This window comes from Kwoniella botswanensis, chromosome 1 (assembly GCF_036426115.1).
Source record: "Kwoniella botswanensis chromosome 1, complete sequence".
In the NCBI taxonomy this organism is placed as follows: Eukaryota; Fungi; Basidiomycota; class Tremellomycetes; order Tremellales; family Cryptococcaceae; genus Kwoniella; species Kwoniella botswanensis.
Window position 1 is genome coordinate 18,007,246 of NC_088599.1, and position 16,706 is coordinate 18,023,951.

The 16,706-nt window shown below is 45.0% G+C and overlaps 7 protein-coding genes across 7 annotated transcripts; 4 read left to right on the forward strand and 3 right to left on the reverse strand.

Moving 5' to 3' along the window:
* Positions 1-312: 312 nt before the first annotated feature.
* Positions 313-812, reverse strand: L199_006798 (uncharacterized protein; the record flags this gene model as incomplete). The annotated part of the gene is made up of 2 exons (XM_064892495.1): positions 313-431; positions 566-812. The coding sequence occupies 2 exons, from the start codon at positions 810-812 to the stop codon at positions 313-315; spliced, it is 366 nt and encodes a 121-aa protein (XP_064748567.1).
* A 1,304-nt stretch (positions 813-2,116) lies between these two features.
* L199_006799 (uncharacterized protein) lies at positions 2,117-4,945 on the forward strand (the record flags this gene model as incomplete). Its single annotated transcript, XM_064892496.1, has 7 exons — positions 2,117-2,203; positions 2,276-2,906; positions 3,003-4,059; positions 4,171-4,347; positions 4,418-4,593; positions 4,678-4,702; positions 4,828-4,945. The coding sequence occupies 7 exons, from the start codon at positions 2,117-2,119 to the stop codon at positions 4,943-4,945; spliced, it is 2,271 nt and encodes a 756-aa protein (XP_064748568.1).
* Positions 4,946-5,117: 172 nt separating this feature from the next.
* L199_006800 (uncharacterized protein) lies at positions 5,118-7,566 on the reverse strand (the record flags this gene model as incomplete). Its single annotated transcript, XM_064892497.1, has 8 exons — positions 5,118-5,614; positions 5,731-6,002; positions 6,078-6,149; positions 6,231-6,291; positions 6,380-6,690; positions 6,759-6,870; positions 6,952-7,302; positions 7,407-7,566. 8 exons carry the CDS (start codon positions 7,564-7,566, stop codon positions 5,118-5,120), a joined length of 1,836 nt encoding a protein of 611 aa, XP_064748569.1.
* A 779-nt stretch (positions 7,567-8,345) lies between these two features.
* On the forward strand, positions 8,346-8,937 carry L199_006801 (uncharacterized protein; the record flags this gene model as incomplete). The annotated part of the gene is made up of 3 exons (XM_064892498.1): positions 8,346-8,597; positions 8,659-8,817; positions 8,908-8,937. The coding sequence occupies 3 exons, from the start codon at positions 8,346-8,348 to the stop codon at positions 8,935-8,937; spliced, it is 441 nt and encodes a 146-aa protein (XP_064748570.1).
* An 833-nt stretch (positions 8,938-9,770) lies between these two features.
* L199_006802 (uncharacterized protein) lies at positions 9,771-10,460 on the forward strand (the record flags this gene model as incomplete). The annotated part of the gene is made up of 4 exons (XM_064892499.1): positions 9,771-9,985; positions 10,034-10,061; positions 10,188-10,361; positions 10,452-10,460. 4 exons carry the CDS (start codon positions 9,771-9,773, stop codon positions 10,458-10,460), a joined length of 426 nt encoding a protein of 141 aa, XP_064748571.1.
* Positions 10,461-10,694: 234 nt separating this feature from the next.
* Positions 10,695-14,010, reverse strand: L199_006803 (pH-response regulator protein palA/RIM20; the record flags this gene model as incomplete). Its single annotated transcript, XM_064892500.1, has 13 exons — positions 10,695-11,079; positions 11,143-11,360; positions 11,425-11,766; positions 11,818-12,042; positions 12,104-12,284; positions 12,338-12,416; positions 12,489-12,723; positions 12,781-12,975; positions 13,041-13,159; positions 13,222-13,393; positions 13,449-13,692; positions 13,747-13,949; positions 14,008-14,010. 13 exons carry the CDS (start codon positions 14,008-14,010, stop codon positions 10,695-10,697), a joined length of 2,601 nt encoding a protein of 866 aa, XP_064748572.1.
* Positions 14,011-14,765: 755 nt separating this feature from the next.
* Positions 14,766-16,584, forward strand: L199_006804 (uncharacterized protein; the record flags this gene model as incomplete). The annotated part of the gene is made up of 7 exons (XM_064892501.1): positions 14,766-15,211; positions 15,270-15,543; positions 15,598-15,693; positions 15,761-15,942; positions 16,000-16,131; positions 16,256-16,494; positions 16,568-16,584. The coding sequence occupies 7 exons, from the start codon at positions 14,766-14,768 to the stop codon at positions 16,582-16,584; spliced, it is 1,386 nt and encodes a 461-aa protein (XP_064748573.1).
* Between the last annotated feature and the right edge of the window lie 122 nt (positions 16,585-16,706).

A 16,706-nucleotide genomic window follows, 5' to 3' on the forward strand; every position in this document is an offset into this window, starting at 1 on the left:
AGATTGGAGAGGAAATGGTGACAAAAAAACGACAGACATACTTCGAACTTAAAAGATTGTGATTATATATGGATTTTTCATGAATTTTATGCTTGCTCATCATAGCGAAACCCTTTACTGACAGTGGAAGATGTTTAAATCTGTGGCCTGGCTCATACATATGTACATGCTGGTATGGTAGCCGTGGCTTTGATTACTAAGTACTTATATAACGATATGCCCTACAACGTTTACTGATCGGCATACTTAAGAAAGGGATGAAAAGGCATTTTCCTAAAGTATATGTTAGAGATCGATACCCATTTAGGTCAGTTATGATATCTGGGCATCACCCAAACTCACCGAGGTCCAAAGTACTTTGGTGGTATCTCCCTGCTTGGTGGTACAGTTCAAACTAGCGACATCGGCACCGGAAGTATCAAATTTGAGTTCTGCAGTACAAAATATCCGGGATCAGTCATGGTGTTGTCAACGAAAATGAACCCGAAGTCAAGCCAAAAGTAACCAAGATGATAAATGTGTAATACGGTATAACTTACGGTCATGTTGAAAGCTACTTGATCACCTTTGTAAACCTCAAAATAAGTTGATTTCTCAGCTATTGTTTGTCCAATATCATCTTCGTACCAAGCGTAAACAATACCTTGTCCAGGTTCGGTTATCATCTCGCGAGAGATTATACTTCGGACTGCCACACCATCACCTATCGTCAATTTCGTACTTAATCCTTTGGTGGTATTGTTGTCCTCGGCCAAGGTAGGAGAGAGTAGGCCGAGGACCGCCAGGAAGATGGTAGTGGATTTGAATAACATCTTGTTGGTTGCGCAATATGCTGTATTGTTTTCCTCGATCTGTACTTTGTGCTGAGGGTCGTTTGGTTATACTTGGTTTGGGTGAATCAAGGAATGTGTTTAGTTGGATTATTCGTACGTTGTTATATTTTACTTAAGCGGACTATGTATGTAAATACTTGTTATTGTGTTTTTCTGAATGTTTGATGGGTCGTCGAAGAATAAGTAAGAGCAGGGATAGAGATACTGAACGGTAATTTATATGTACAGTACTGGAACTCGTCATAGTCAGGTACTCACGTATAAGGCTCGGTCAACAAAAACTGATGGCCAGGAGAGGCGCAAAGGAAGCCAGAGATCAAGCGGGTAACATAACCTAGGAGACCCAAATTCGTCTGGAAGGTCAAAGGACACAGCTCTTACCATGATGATGCGAGAATTGATAAATGGAAGTACCTTATCAATGTTACAGGGATATTTCGTTTCATCAATTACTTCAGACTCTTACCAGATTATACAGTAGAACTGATCATTGAGCTCCCTTCGATGGTCTCACCTTTGACATGCATCCTCTCAGCGCAAACTGATGCTCACCTCCAGGCGTCTTATACTGGCTTGAAACAACATGCAGGATATTGCTCTGTCAGTCATACACATGACAACCTTTTCTCGAGGGAACTCTCAGGTGACCAATGCATTGACATGGAAAGCACTGACCATCTTTGTTGACCGAGTGTAGTGGTTTTGCATGATGACTGGGACATGCACAGACATCCCGGATATCGACCTATTGTCGTTCTGTCCAGGACTCTTAATGCATTGAATCTTACAGTTGCAGCTGTTGGGCGATCAATTGCAAGGCGTGCCTGGCCTGGTTATGGGTTGTTGCTGTTGCGTAATTACGGCGTTGAACATGAACAGTGTTCATAAACGTGTGTGGAACAGCTATCAGGAGCCAAACTCTATCGACAAACTAGACATTCTACATTATCAACAACAATCATGCTGTAGTCCACGGAATCTGTCATAGTACTCTGTGACACTATCGTTATCATCGACTGACTGTACCTCATATAAGCTGAATAATTCGGACCATAATCAGTAGTCACACGAGTGGGATGTCACCACATTCCTTTGATCAACCATCACCATCACCATCATCATCACCACCAAATTCACCATCACGACACCCATCAGATCATCCTTTCTTCTCCTTGCCTACCACCATCACAGACCATCTCCGGCTCAGCAGACCAATCTCGCTCGGAGCAGTAGCTGCAACGATCAACTACTTGGGCTGATACACAGAGCGAGGAATTATCAAGATGAAGTACGGTAAAGAATTTCAACATATACTGGAGGACTCGTCCTTCCCTCCTGAATGGAAAGAATCCGCTATTGAATATGGTCGAGTGAGTGTTCATCGAGCTGTGTCTCCGTTGCTACATTTGCTCATGTCGGCATCTCTGCTTGTATGTCTACAGCTCAAGAAATTGATCAAAAATGTTGTGCACGAACTCACATCAATGGGCCTGTCACCTGAGGTACTGCATAAATTGTTAATCACTGCTGAGCTGGACCCGACGTCGTCGACTAACCCTGAACTACCTACGACCAGAACAATAAAAGGCGAAGGAGAAGAGGAAGAGGTATTAGAATTTGAATATGAATCGCCAGAGGGTACACCACCTACCATCCAATCCGGATCTGACCCTTCTTCCTCTCAATCCCATCTCCATACACGAGGCAAAGCACCTCAAGAAGTCATCGTTGATCCATTACCTGACACCCATCCTGAGTCCCACAGTAATCTGCTCTCCCTACCTTCAACGGAATATAGTGTAATATCGCCAACGCCGATCAATCAGCATCATAGGAAGTTCCGTTTACGACTGCTTTCAGACAGTTCTCAGCCTTCGACACCTTCAAATGAATTCTCCCTGGCAGATTTACCACAACGGCCACTGAGTGTAGCTGAGTTTTTAGAAGCGCAAGAGAAATTGAGAGAAGAAAAGACGCCTAGTCCCTCAGAAGCCCAAAAAGGTAGGACGGTCATCAGACGAGCCGTCATGGATGGAAATAACGGTAGTGTCAAGGCTGAATATGTTCTGGTAGGTGAGTTAGAGTTAAGTCTCTTTTCCCATCTTATTCAAGGTTCCACTTTGACTCATCATCCAATTCTGATCTGAAATACTTTGTTCATTTCGTCAGGTGATCCATCCAACCCGACACCTCAACTGAGGCTACACGTCCAAGCTTCCGCTTCCCCATCGCAATCTTCTTTATCCTTCTCGCAATCCCCTTCTCCCCTCTCCACACCGCTCGAGGACACAGACCCAGATACAGAGGAAGAAGATGAGCAGAGCTCCTACCCAGACGCACCTTCTGTCACGGCCACCCCCCGACCATTCGACAGGCTTCGAAGTCCTATCATTCCTTCTAGTCCTACACTACAGAAGATTAAATCTGCCTTATCGCCCATCTTCGCTATCGCAAGTGGCAAAGATATTAGGGAGGGCATGGGTGATTTGACAATCGGTGATTCCATCATAGAAAACAGCCCATCTTCTACACCCAAAATCAAGGAATTCCCTTTCCCCAGTATAACATCCGACACGCCAGATCCGACCATTACATCTCAAGATTTGTCCGAAGAGGTGATCCCTGAGATATCTACTTCGTCTTTGCCTGCGACCCACGAAAGAGACTTCATCATCCCCTTAACATCCGATCTCGAGTTCTTCCACCTTCTCACTTCGGCTTTGACATCTCTATCGACATTTCACGCCAAACAGCAAGTACTGTTCAAGGACGCAGTCGAGAATGTCTGCCAGATGATCTCATCTACGATCTCTCCATCCAGTTCATCCAATGTACAAATCATGTCTATCCCCCCAACAGCCAGTACATCCACTTCGAGCGAATACTTCAATGTTGATCCTGGCTCAATACCGATCGTCTCGAGATATCACGGATCGGGCAAAACTTCAAAGAAGGATTTGTACATTTGGCGAGAGATATTCACTTTATGGATCGAATCTGAGATATTCGAATCGTCTGCTGAACGTACTCGAGGAGAAAGGTCTCTGGAAGATGCTGAAGAGAGATTGAGAGACTTCGCAAATAAAGTGATTAAGCGAGGATTGGGAGATAAGAGGTCTATAAAAGGTAAAAAATCTAGGAATGCATGGGAAGAGTTTCTGAAATTGAATGTATGGTTATTGGATTTGAAAAGGTTTCAAGGTGCGAATATCATGGCTGCTAGGAAGTAGGTGACTTTCCCGCTGTTCCAAGGGGACTATCAATGCCCTGGTTTTGTTCCTTGTCCAAGCTGTTGACACTGGGCTGACACGCAATCTTCATGACGCACAATCAATAGGATTCTAAAGAAGCATGATAAACGTACTGCCCTGACTGCTTTAGAAGGGTTTCCGTCCTTCGTTCAATCGACCCTATCAACTCACGTAGATGAAAACGGGAATGTATCGACATGGACATTCTACAATACTTCGCTACCTCATATTTTGCTGGCTAGTCTGACTACCACTCTATTACCGTGAGTGTTTTGAACGTGCGACACAATGAATGGACTATCCACTGACAGATCTGTATGCTTGATGTTATAGGATATTACCAAGTTTGGACGATTACGCCTGTCTGATATGCACTTCCATAGCGTTTAAGCCTATTCGACTGGGCTGCGGACATCTCTTCTGCGTGAGATGTTTGGTGAAAATGCAAAGAGCAGGTAAAGAGGAATGTCCTTTGTGTAGGAGTAAAGTAGTATTGTTGGCGGATAAGGGTAAGTCCGATCCGTCATATCATGACTCCATATCCATCGTGAGAAAGCAAGCTGACCTCGTGCATTTTGGGGTGGCGGATACAGGCTCACTAGATCTTACAGTGATGAAGTAAGTCTACACGAACTCATTTGACGTTTGACCTACTCCACATCTTTCGCGGCTCTGGCATAGAAGCTGGATGAGCAAAATTCATATGTGATATCACGTGCTAAGATAATCTTTATCCATCACAGTTTCATGAAATCTTGGTTTCCGAAAGAAGTCAAGGCTAAACAGAAAGAAAACGAGCTTGAAGTTGCTCAAGAGCATGCTCAGGAAGCGGGAATAGACACTAGATGCGTTATCATGTGATTGATCAAATTCTGATATAAAATCCATATGCAAATTATAACGGTATTTTCGGATATTACAGGATATCCTTGTTGTAATGGTATGTATAGTACGTATAATGATCAATAAATATTGCATTTTCCTATCTTCCTATTTTCCTGTCCATACCTCCTTCGACCAAGGTATCCGTAGCCTACCCTTCAACTCTCATATCTTTCAGCTCCACCTTTCCCTCTTTCAGTGTGATTGTCGGCCCTTGATCGAATCCACTTTCTACCCATCTCGGAGCTGCCTCAACAGCATCAAAAGGTCTCCGCTTATACCTCATCAGGTATCCTCGAAGAGAAGATACAGATACTTTACCTTCTGGGATGATCGTCGCAAAAGTTTCTGCTAAAGTGAAGATATCTGTTTGAGCTGTAGGTTTCCCTACTTCAGGAAGGGGGATCGACGGTTGGCTATCGTGCGCTGGGGCATCTATCGGAAGCTTAGCATCCGGATTGTTCTCGATGTTGGCTTTTTCATTTTCATTTTCGGGTTCGGCTTGTTCCGGTGTCAGAGGCTGACCTGACCTTGAAGTGGTGGTGATGGTGGGAGAAGAAGTATGCCTGGTGTCGTAGAAATGGATAAATAGATCTCGAGCCTGTTGGCAAGTGGCATTCTTGAACTCGATCCAGATATCGCAGCGCCCTGACAGACCCAGAGAGGTTAGCTTTATATTGTTCACCCTGAACCATATACTTATATAAATGAATGGAACAATGGCGGTTCAACGAGAAAGTTTGCCTTTGGAAGGCGAAACTCACCAGGTCTATCCAAAGCAGGATCTATCTTCTCTCTCCAGTTGGTCGTGCAGAACAATAGTCTCCCCTCAGAGCTCGTCACTCCGTCCAAAGCATTCAGAAGCCCAGATAAGGTGACACCGGTTGATACTGTCCCGGAAGAGGTGCGTTTGGTAGACTTGAACTTGGTTGATGCAGCAGATTTCGTATGAGCGTTCTTGATGACCACTTGTCCCGAGTCGGAAGTCTCTGAGATCTCGTCTTCTGATAATTCACGCGATCTGAATGCACAATCGCTGAGGAAGATGGAGGTCAACATGTTGGGACGAGACCATCATTACGCCTGTCAGACAATGTATTAATGTACTTACATATCTTCCATCAACAAGATACACTTTGTCGGACATGATTGGAGTAACGTGTTAAGCTTATCATCGTCCATCCTGCAATACCGTAAAGCACACTGAATCAGCTAATGATAGAAACCGATGCACTATCTATTCCTTTGTCTCATGGGAACTTACTGCTTAGCACCAAGATCTACTACGTGGATGTCCAGCTTGAGTTTGGCAGCTAGCGCAGCGACTGCCGAAATGAAGGGGACACCCGATCAGTTAGAAAGTCTCTCGTGTATATACATTGTATATACAGATCATCAAGGGAACCAACTCACTCAAACTACTTTTCCCACTACCTGGCTCACCATACAGCAAATACCCTCTTCGATGTGGCACACCCCTCTTCAGATAAAATTCTTTCTCAGCAAGGAACTCTTTTGCATCGTTGTACAACCATTCTTTTTGACCTGTAGGTAAGATGACCGAGTGCCAAGGTCTGATAGGTCGATAGGAAGCTCTTCCCCAGCTCGGATTGGCTGATAGTGAAGGTGTGTAGATGGTAATGATTGATCGGGTGGATATGGCGAATTCTTTGCGAGCGGTGTTTATGAGTGATGTGAAGAGGGAATGAGTTCCGAGGAATGTGCTGTGAGATTCAAACCATCAGTTTGACTGTGGACGTTTGGGTGATCAATCAGAGGTTTAAAAACTCACGATAAGGTCATGACTCTACGTTCTCTGTCGTATTTCGAATCCCCCGATTGGATATCAATACTCGTTTTGACTCTTATTGTTCTACCTTTATATTTCAGTCTTAAGATCACATCTACCGAAAAAGTCTACCGTGAGCATCGTCCAGCACCCATCGAGAAAGGGTCAAAAGAATTATTTGTCTTTAGGCACTTACCATCACTGGGTACGATCCTCAACTTGCCACTACACTCTGAAGTATCCCCTTCATCTCCATTGGTGGTAAGCGCAGTACCATCCACCTCCCTGCGTTTGAGGTCAGCACGTTCGGATGCAGTTGAAGTACTGGATTTGGAATTTTTGCTTTTCGTTCTAGGAGAAGAGATGGTGACGTCGTTCGGTACACTATCTCCAGTAGGCCAGATAGCTTGAAGGATATACGTGAAGAATGAGAATCCTTCGATGCTATCTTCGTCGGCTGTCATGATGGGAGCATGGACAGAGAGGTATTTTTGAAGTTGGGCGTAGATCTCTTCTCGCTCGTGTATTCTCGCTGTCACCGTAAGACCTATGTTATGATACAATTTCTCAGAATTCAGAAGGAAGATTCCAAAGTACCACTATCGGTTGTAGAGAGCAGAAGCACGAAGAGTGCGCAACAGGGATACTCACTGTTCGTCAACGCCTTGAAAAAGTCTCTAGCGGTACTTCTGGCAATTTCGAAAACACTTCCCGCTACGATCACTCGTAAGCTGTTGTAAAGGGCTTTATTCTGATAGATAGCCTCGAAGACGGAGAGAAGAAAATTATATATGAGTGTGATGAGCCACATGATGGGAGGGTTTTATCGATTGAATGGTACACCGTCCGAAGTATTGGTGGGAGACGATCTGAAGCATGATGAGGGTATATCGTACAATATGTATGACTTATATATCATTTCTGGACCATTGATTGATTGGTGACTGGCCAGCCGATTACCTCGTGTTAAGTGCATGTTGATCATTGATCAAAACACAAAATCAGAAGGAGACAAACACATGTGCGCTGACCCATTTTGGCGAGATCCACCATCCTTTGGTCGAAGTTGACGACACTCCTTTAGCTTTTGAATGTCACCACCAGACACGGACATGTCAGCATCCACGCTCATAACACGCTTTTCACATTCGTTTCGGCCCGAGCACCTAAGGTATCTGATCCATTACTTCCTGACAGGCCACGTTACCCTTGGAGGGTATCACATGTAACCATGTTGTTCCCTACCTTTCAGCACGGGTGGCGATGTGGTATCTTGGTCAGGACTCGCACTATGTAGAAAGAATCTCTTTTGCCCAGATCACTTTACAGTACATCCTTTCATCATCCCGGATTGATTTGCCTAGCCTTCGTATCATTACCCCTTAGGAGAGCCAACGTCATATGTATGACTCTTTTCCTCTTTCTTACCGTAGGTATATATATATGTCTATCTACGTTGATGGATGATCGCCCTTTTCTCTTGGTCTTTCCGCTCATGTTATTGGTCATCGCCGCAGGATCAGCGAGCAACATATTAATATTGACTTTACCACTCCACCAAACTCACTTACAAGGTACCAACTTATCGTCATGCTCGCACTGACCATTCTCTGCTCAATGCTTTTACCCATCCTGGCGATGGCAGAAGTAATCGCGAAGATCAAACTCAACTTACCGGACTTATCAACCTATAGAGATTATTACAATTACGACGATTTCGTTTGGGGAGGTGACTCGAAGGAGATCGAGTTTAGCCAAACTCAAATTATGGATGAATTCGCTATCAAATTCAAGTGGATTACTTGGAATTATACCCACGGTTCATCCGTTTGGAATATGACTGTGAGCTGTTCAAAGTTCTTGACCGTTTACAGTGTATGGTATAACAGTACTCATTCATTAGTGCTACGCCCAATCGACCGCGACCTATATCGGCACGGCCGAATGGACCTTATCTCAAGATAGAGAAAATCCCATTACTGGAACGGCGAACAGTCCTGGTAGGGTATGGTGTCCTGCCAATCAAGGGGACTGTGAAGATGGTTGTGTAGATGTCGATTCTGTAAGTGTTCTGATACAGTACAATTACGAGCCGTGATCGGCTGCGATAAAGAGGCTGATCGTGTGTTGTATACTTTACTACTTCGCTCAGGCAAAAATCCCTACTCCAGACACTAGCTAAGTCCAATATATGCAGTATGTTTGGTGCTTCAATCGGCACAGTCTTCATAATTTGCAGAAGTAGTGATTTGTGTACTTTATCTAGCACATGCAGCCTTTCAAACGTTAAAGTATTGCTGTGGAATGAAATACTCACATTTCTGCAATGATCCGTATGTACACAAAATGAGGCGTTTAGACGCCACTCTTCTCCATGCTGTGCTGCATGTAACAGTCAGGCAGTCAATTACTGTATCAGCGCTCTATAAGGTAATCCGCCAAAAATAGTAAATCATCCAGTGTGACACCTGATCTGAAAGGAAGGTCATGCTGTAAAATACATCCATTGATCCATTAATGATGCCCCATTGTGTTTGAGTCGCTGTTGCCCCTGTCCGATAACCATACATATCCTTTTGTTTTCCTGAGGCTTTGATGAGATGCACATGTCTCTCCGAAAGGAAAAGAGGGGAGAAAGACAGCTGTATGGACAGTTGCTATTGGAAAGGTGGATCCTGAATCTCCTGGAGGGGAATACATCATCATGTGGTCGCACTCCTTTATTGGTCTCCTAATCTATGGAAACGGTATTGCACTGTATCCTTTGTTCGCCGATTCATAATGTTCTTGTAGCATATGATCGGGTCGGATGATGACTGGTCCAGGTGAAGAAAGGTATAAAAACTGGACGAAGGTACGATATCGTCCAACTGTGGTTGCGCACTTACTAAATTATACAGCATAATATCTCTAAGAGATTCATATTGTTGTACTCCGTATATAATTCTACCTCAATCAGATTCTTCTCTGCCATTGTCGTCGAAATATAGTATACGTCTATATAATTTCAAGACCATGTTCTCTTTACCATCTTCAATCACATTTACTTCACTCTCATCTCTCCTAGTGACCAAAGTAGCTTTAGCAAGAGACAGCATCAAAGTCAAAATCAACTTACCTCCAACTGGTGAATATAGAGATTGGGAGAACTCTGCCGATTATAAAGGTGGAGGTGATAGTAAAGTACATACGTTCAACATCCAACAGATTCAAGATGATTTCGCTATCAAGTCCCATTATACAGTTTGAGAACCGATGGATGATGGTTCAGATTATAGACATGGTAATAAAAGATGGGATATGACTGTGAGTGAACCTTTTCAGTACGGTACTGAATCACACGCCGTACCATATACAGCACAATGCACTGCAAATAAGTTGATTCTTTATAAGAACACACCGACTCTATTGGACTTTGTTTTACTGTAACAGCGTTATGTCAAAGCTACCGATACTACTGATAAGCTCATACCTGAATTTACCCTTGCCGACGTATTGAAAAAGCCCATCGAAGTCAAATTCGGTGGTCCGGCCAGACTTTGGTGTCCCGCCGATCAAGGTACATGCACCAAGAAGAACTGTCAAGTACCCAATATCGATTCTACAGTGAGTCAAAGCTGACTTTAGCATAGTGTTGTCCTTAATTGTCTTTTTCAAATGCTGATCGATTTACTGTACTGCATCGGACTGAAATAGGCCGCATAAATCGTTGAGTAGTATAGTACAGTAGCGCTTGCACGCTGTTGAGCGGTCTGATCACGGTGGAGACGATTGATGCTTTCTGACGATGAGTGAATACAGCCCTGTAGATATCGGTGTCTGTCTGTATGGATACTCGAATGATGTGTTAAGTTACAATACAGTTGATGAACGACGATAGGATGCACCAGTACAATCTGCGGATGAGACAAATGCAATACATTCACCTAAATGCCACAACTACACAACACCCCCACCACCCCTTCTCGTCCCTTGACTATAAGGGTTCTTCTCCGCATCTCCTATCGGACCCCTACTCGCAGCGGCAGCAGAAGCTCTTGTAACTCTTCGCGGCGTTGAACCAGCTGGTGGAGGAGGTGCAGCGCGAGGTTGGGTTTGTATCCCACCGGATCGAAGAATGGGCGGCGGTGGAGGCGGAGGTAAGAAATCCGAGGAAGATTGCCACTGGCCTGACGAGGGATGCGCTAGGGAAAGTGTCCTGGGTGGAGGAGGGGTCTTGTGTGGTGAGGGTTGAGGGACAAATTGCTGAGGTGGTGTGGGCGACTGAGAATGTGATGGAGAATGGTCTTCAAACGAAACATTGTGGAATTGTTGCGTTATTTGGCTATTTATCATCAATCAGATTATCATGACAGTAAATTGGCATGGAAAGCGGATCCAGACTTACCCAATGTCAACTCTCCTAGAATTTGAGAATTGAGTACATGTCCCTTTGAACTGATTCAACATGTCCGCAAACGAATTATAGAACTTTATACCTTCTTCGGCATTATCAACAATTTCTCTCCATTTCCAGTACGCCAGATCCATATCTTGCAACCGCCTCTCACGTTCCTTGACTATCGGATCCTCCTTGCGTTCAGATATGAATGATTCGTTCTGGCCCTGTCAGACAAGGCACTACTGTCAGCTGCAAGGATTTGATTTCGAAGCCATATACCCAGCTCACCCTGATCTGTTCCAATAGCACATCCTGTTTACTACCCTCAGCTTCCATCTCTTCTCGGATTCTGTCATATTTCTCCAAACTTCGCCCAAAGAGATCCTCGAACCATTCCGTCTTGACGTCTCCTGTTCCACCATGGGCCAGTCTCGTGGCTTCAGTCAGCACAGCTGGACGGATATCATCGGCTGCAGATATGTTCCTAGCTTCATTTACTAATCTGGCTCGGTGCGCTATACGGTCGTCCAAATCTTCTAAAGACGCTCGGATAGGTCGTACGGAAGGAGGAAGGGATGCATAGCCGTTTTGCGATGAAGATGTGGAAGGGACATAATCGTTGATCGAGTCCTGGATAGGAGGTCAGCTTGTCATCGCTGCGAAGGTCGCGGGAGAGCTTACTTCTCCGCCAGCAAGGATATCGATCAGCTGGCCCCACTCTTCCCACTTTTGCCTGACAGTACCATCACTTGCCGAAGCCTGTTTGATTGTGGCATCATACTGCTGAGCAGTAGCTATCAGTGGCTGATTGGCAATATGTGAGGGTGGTCGACTTTGCTGAAGTTCAGGTTGTCGAGAGAGAAGAGTTTCATTCTCAGTTGCTTCTTGGTCGAGGATATCCATAGCCTATAGTATGAGTCAGAAAAGATTTACAATGTATTTGACGGTGGCATAGTTCGTGACATACCTCGTTCAAGGACTGAGCATTCGCCTTCGACAATCTCGCTACTTCATGTAATAAACTCTTGATCCGATCAACTCCACCTGCTGAATCTACCTCTTCCGCCTTCTTTAGCAAAGATGGTGGCAGACCCACAGGCCGCTCTAGCGCTTGTATCGATCCGGGCAAGTTGAGAGATTGTAATGTGCTATCGGATGATATGAGCTACAAATCTCGGAAGACAGCTAGCTCAAGACTCACCTCGCAGCTACGCCGTCAAGTTCTTCTCGTTTTCCGTCTAATTCTCTGACCAAAGTATCTTTCCTATCATCATATATACCTGTCCATTGATTGATCAGCATTTTAACGTTGTAACACTGGGGGAAGCCACTTGAGTTGGGCATATACTTACTCAAAGCCAAATGTACACCGTAGGGTACCAAGGCGCTAAACAACGCTGGCATACCAGCTCCACCACCCATCAACCAAGCGATTGGGTCAGACACTTCAGTCGGGATAGACACCTTGACCATCCCAACCCCTGATATGGGAGGAAGCTGATTGGCAGGGGGGATGGGACAGACGTAGACGAGATCGTTGTCTCGTACTGCCCTCTCTAATGAGGATTTGATAGCCGATTGAAGGTTCTGGAGGGGTGACAAACATGTCAGCATGGCTCAAAATGGTATCAGTGAGATACTTACTTTCAAATCTGATATCACCGAGTCCGCTACACCTTTCTTACCAGCCTCTAAGCCCTTCTTAGCCAATCCTTCAGCCACTCTCAATCTAGCAATTTCTTCACCATATCTACTCTTTTCCAGATCTTCTTGACTCAATCTATACTGAGCAGCAGCCTCAAAATGGCACTGTTTCACCGTGATATGGGCGATCCAATTCTGCAAACCCGCCATACGCTCGATCAGCAGATTGTTGTTGTGAGGTAAATTAGGATTAAACGTACAGCAGGGAAAAAGGATGAAGACGGATAATCTGTGCCGTTCATCGATGTGAAAGCGGCTTTATAGTATTCTGAAACTTTCATGGATAATTTACCGATCAACCCATTCTTGTATGTGCCTTCTGCTCATGCCACGAGGATCAGCTTATTTGCGAGTTCTTCAAGTCATTCCCAGCTGACTCACGTAAGACAGCTTGTTGCCAATAGCATTCCTGAGCTTCACCCAGCATAAATTCCTTTATTGTCGCTAAGAAAGACTCCGACATGTCATATCCTGCTGCGTGGGGGGACGAAAGCTCCGATTGTAGAGTTGGTAAGATATTCCTGATTAGATATTCTAGTACCCCCGCTGCAGACTATAAGAGTGTGATCAGGCTGGAACTGCACAGCGCACATGATACCAGAGCTTACTGTAAGGTATCCCAACGCTCTCTTGATTCCCTCCGCTTCCGCTCTCCTCTCAGCAGCAGCCATCGAAGCGTACAATGCCGCTATGTTGAATAGCACACTAGCCCTTTCGAACGTTATCGATGCTAGAGAAACCGGTGCATCTGGTGATAACGAGTATGTGGGAGGGAAAGGCAGGTGATAGGTGAATTGGAGTGATATATCGGAGGGGAATTTGGTGGATAGGAATGCTAATTGAGCGTGATATCTGGTCCCATACTCGTTAACTTCCTCCCCTTCTAGGAGATATGTGGGTACATACCTCATTAAGCCTCTTACGATCTCCGGGTGTCCCTCAGCTTCAGCTTCAACCCATTCTTTCCTCATAGCCACAAGTGCTTCCACATCTTTCTTGAATGCCTCCGGGTGAGCATCCCGGAAATGATTTGATATATAGTTCAGCAGATGCTGGGAAAAGGAAGGAAGGGGAAGTGCACGCTTGGCCGGCACCGGAAGGAAGTTGGACTATACAAAGAAAGTGGTGAGCTGAGTGAGCCCGCTTCGATGTGACGGATAAGCTCACCATTATTTGCTTGTATATTTGAGGAAGTATGTACTGGATCAGAGCGGCGGAGAATGCGAAGATGAGTAGGATAAAGGATGAAGATGAACGTCGAGTATTTGGGTGTTGTTTTCGTCATGGATGGTGGAGTGGAGGTTTGATCTGGAGATGAGGATGCGAGTGGCGGTCAAAGCGCACAAAGCAATCCAATCCCACCATTCGACCTGGGTGGACCCTCTCAATCGCTCTCCATACAAGTAAGTATAAAACCTTGTCAACACTTCATACCTGCTCTGTAGCTGCAATCGGGAGACGGGGTACAAGTTCATTGCCAGTTCTGATGCCAGTCCTACACTGACGGCTTCTACAGTGATGCCGAGGCAGTGAAAACGGATGGCTCAGTCACCACTTCGACTTGCTTCCTTACCACTCCATGCTTTGAAGCTCCCCGTCCAGACAGACAGCCTCTTCTGAGTGAGATGCCTCGGTGTGATCCAGAGATAGTATGCATATGACAGGAGGGTCACTCACTCACATCTGACAGATGAGCAAGTGGCTCTAATAATTCTACGCATTTAAGCTGGCCTCGACCTCCCTCCACTTTTGACTTCCACTTCCGCTTTGCTGTCATCGTACGCGTCAACATTTCCACATTTCCACATTTCAACATTTCAAAACTTCAACAGCTCAACCTAACGTTATACATTCCACGTTGAGACACCCTTCATCTCAAGCACCTCGTCTACTTGTGAGGGATAGAGATAGCAAGATTCAACAAGATGTCCCAATCTCCACTAGCACGTACCGCTCGTCGATCCCTTCCAGCGTTCTCTCACGCCCCCTCTAGACTATCCAAATCCCATTCCTCGAGGGACCTAGCAGAGATCAATGAATCTCCATCTCCAGCTCCAGCTCCCATACCAACCTCTTCTTCCTCCTCTAAGCTATCCACTCCCAGCCAAGCTCAAAATACTCCAATCAGACATCGAACACCCAATAATAACAACAATGTATCATCACCTATGACGCCCAAATTACTCTACGCAACTCATGCGTTGTCTACACCTCCTCAGAGTCTCAGTAAATCGTCAAGTATACCGTTCGATATGGCTGCTTCTGCCCGAGCGGCCAAGAGGGCCGAGGAAGATAGAAGACTTAGTACACCTTCTCTTGACCAGGGGAGGATTAAGAAGAGGTTTGTAAGGAAGCAACCTATCTTTCAGAGGTGAGCTCCCTATCACCGAAGACGGATTGACGTAGCTTATCGAAATATGTGAACACAGAATAACCTCAATACCTGCTACAATATACGATAAATTCGCTTATGCCTCTCCTCAATCGATATATGATATTCTTCCTGACGAGCATCTGGCCAATCCTATCTCGCTTACTATACATACCATTCATTATCTATTGGTATATCCGTTCTTCGCTCATCGAGACGAGTATGAAAGTGTCTTAAGAAGCGGGAGAGAGCCCAGTGGAGTCATGGGGCGATGGGACAGGTGGGAGAATGAGGGGAAGAGTCAAGGTGTAGGACTGATAAGCGGCTGGTCGGTAAGTTGTACTGCGAACCACGGAATAGATTGATTGCTAACGATTGAAGGACAGAAATATACACTACTCATCCTTCTACTCCTATTATCTATCGGTAACGCAGCATACCTCTTCACGAGATTTAGGACATACGATATGCAACTTCGATCGGTATGTCTATGACACGTCTCTCCGACTCAAGCAACTGATATCTGATATACCGATTCGTGATCTACAGGGATCAGAACCAGTCCATTCACCTCATGCCTCTCCGGTTCCAGCACCTAAAATTAAATCGCAGCCAGAACAAGATCAAGACGTGTTTGCTTCTTCACCTTCCAGTCGTGCCTCCAAAGCTGGATTTGACAAGTATGCCAAGATGACAGGAAAGGCATTATGGTTCATCCTGAAATTCTCATTGTGAGTTCCATATGCAGTTATGAATGTATACTATGTTAATTCACGTATGTCTTGCAGCTACTCTATGTTATCAGCATTCGGTAAACCTCAAAAGGATGCCCCTAGATTAGCAACTTCCCTTGGATCTAACGATAAGATCCAAAGTCTTAGAGTATGGGATCCACCCGAATTTTGCTTAGCCTTATTCTGGTGAGTACATATCAACGACATAGACACCAAGTCTACCGTAATCAGTTGTATCATCGCCTTTTTTGGTAATACGGTTCGAACCATCCCACGGATCTGCGCTGATACAAACCCCCTTGCACAATAGCGCATTCCCACCAACTTCCCCTTTACTCACTCATTTACTCGTCCCTCTTCATCCACTTTACGTTCCCCTCCTTCATCTGTCCACGACTTTCCTCTTATCGCAGCTCGCGCAGTTCTACTCTCAGCTGGTGAAAGATCGGATGTTACTCAGTGCAGAGGTGATGAGGGAGTACGATCAGAGGTTCGTATATAAGAGGGTATTCGCAAACAAGGTGGATAAATGCGTGGGAACGAATGAAGGTGAGTGGCATCCTGCCAGAAATAGTGATAAAATAGAAGAAGCCGTACGCTGATGTATCATGGTCTCTCAAAGCTGAAACCATTTGGTAACATGAATATACCAAAACTGCGTTTCGTTCCCCTGTCATTTCAATTTAGCATTCGGTTCACTCAGTCTCAGTAACTTCCATTCCACCGATCAATCATGTTCATACTTCATACAAACATCAATA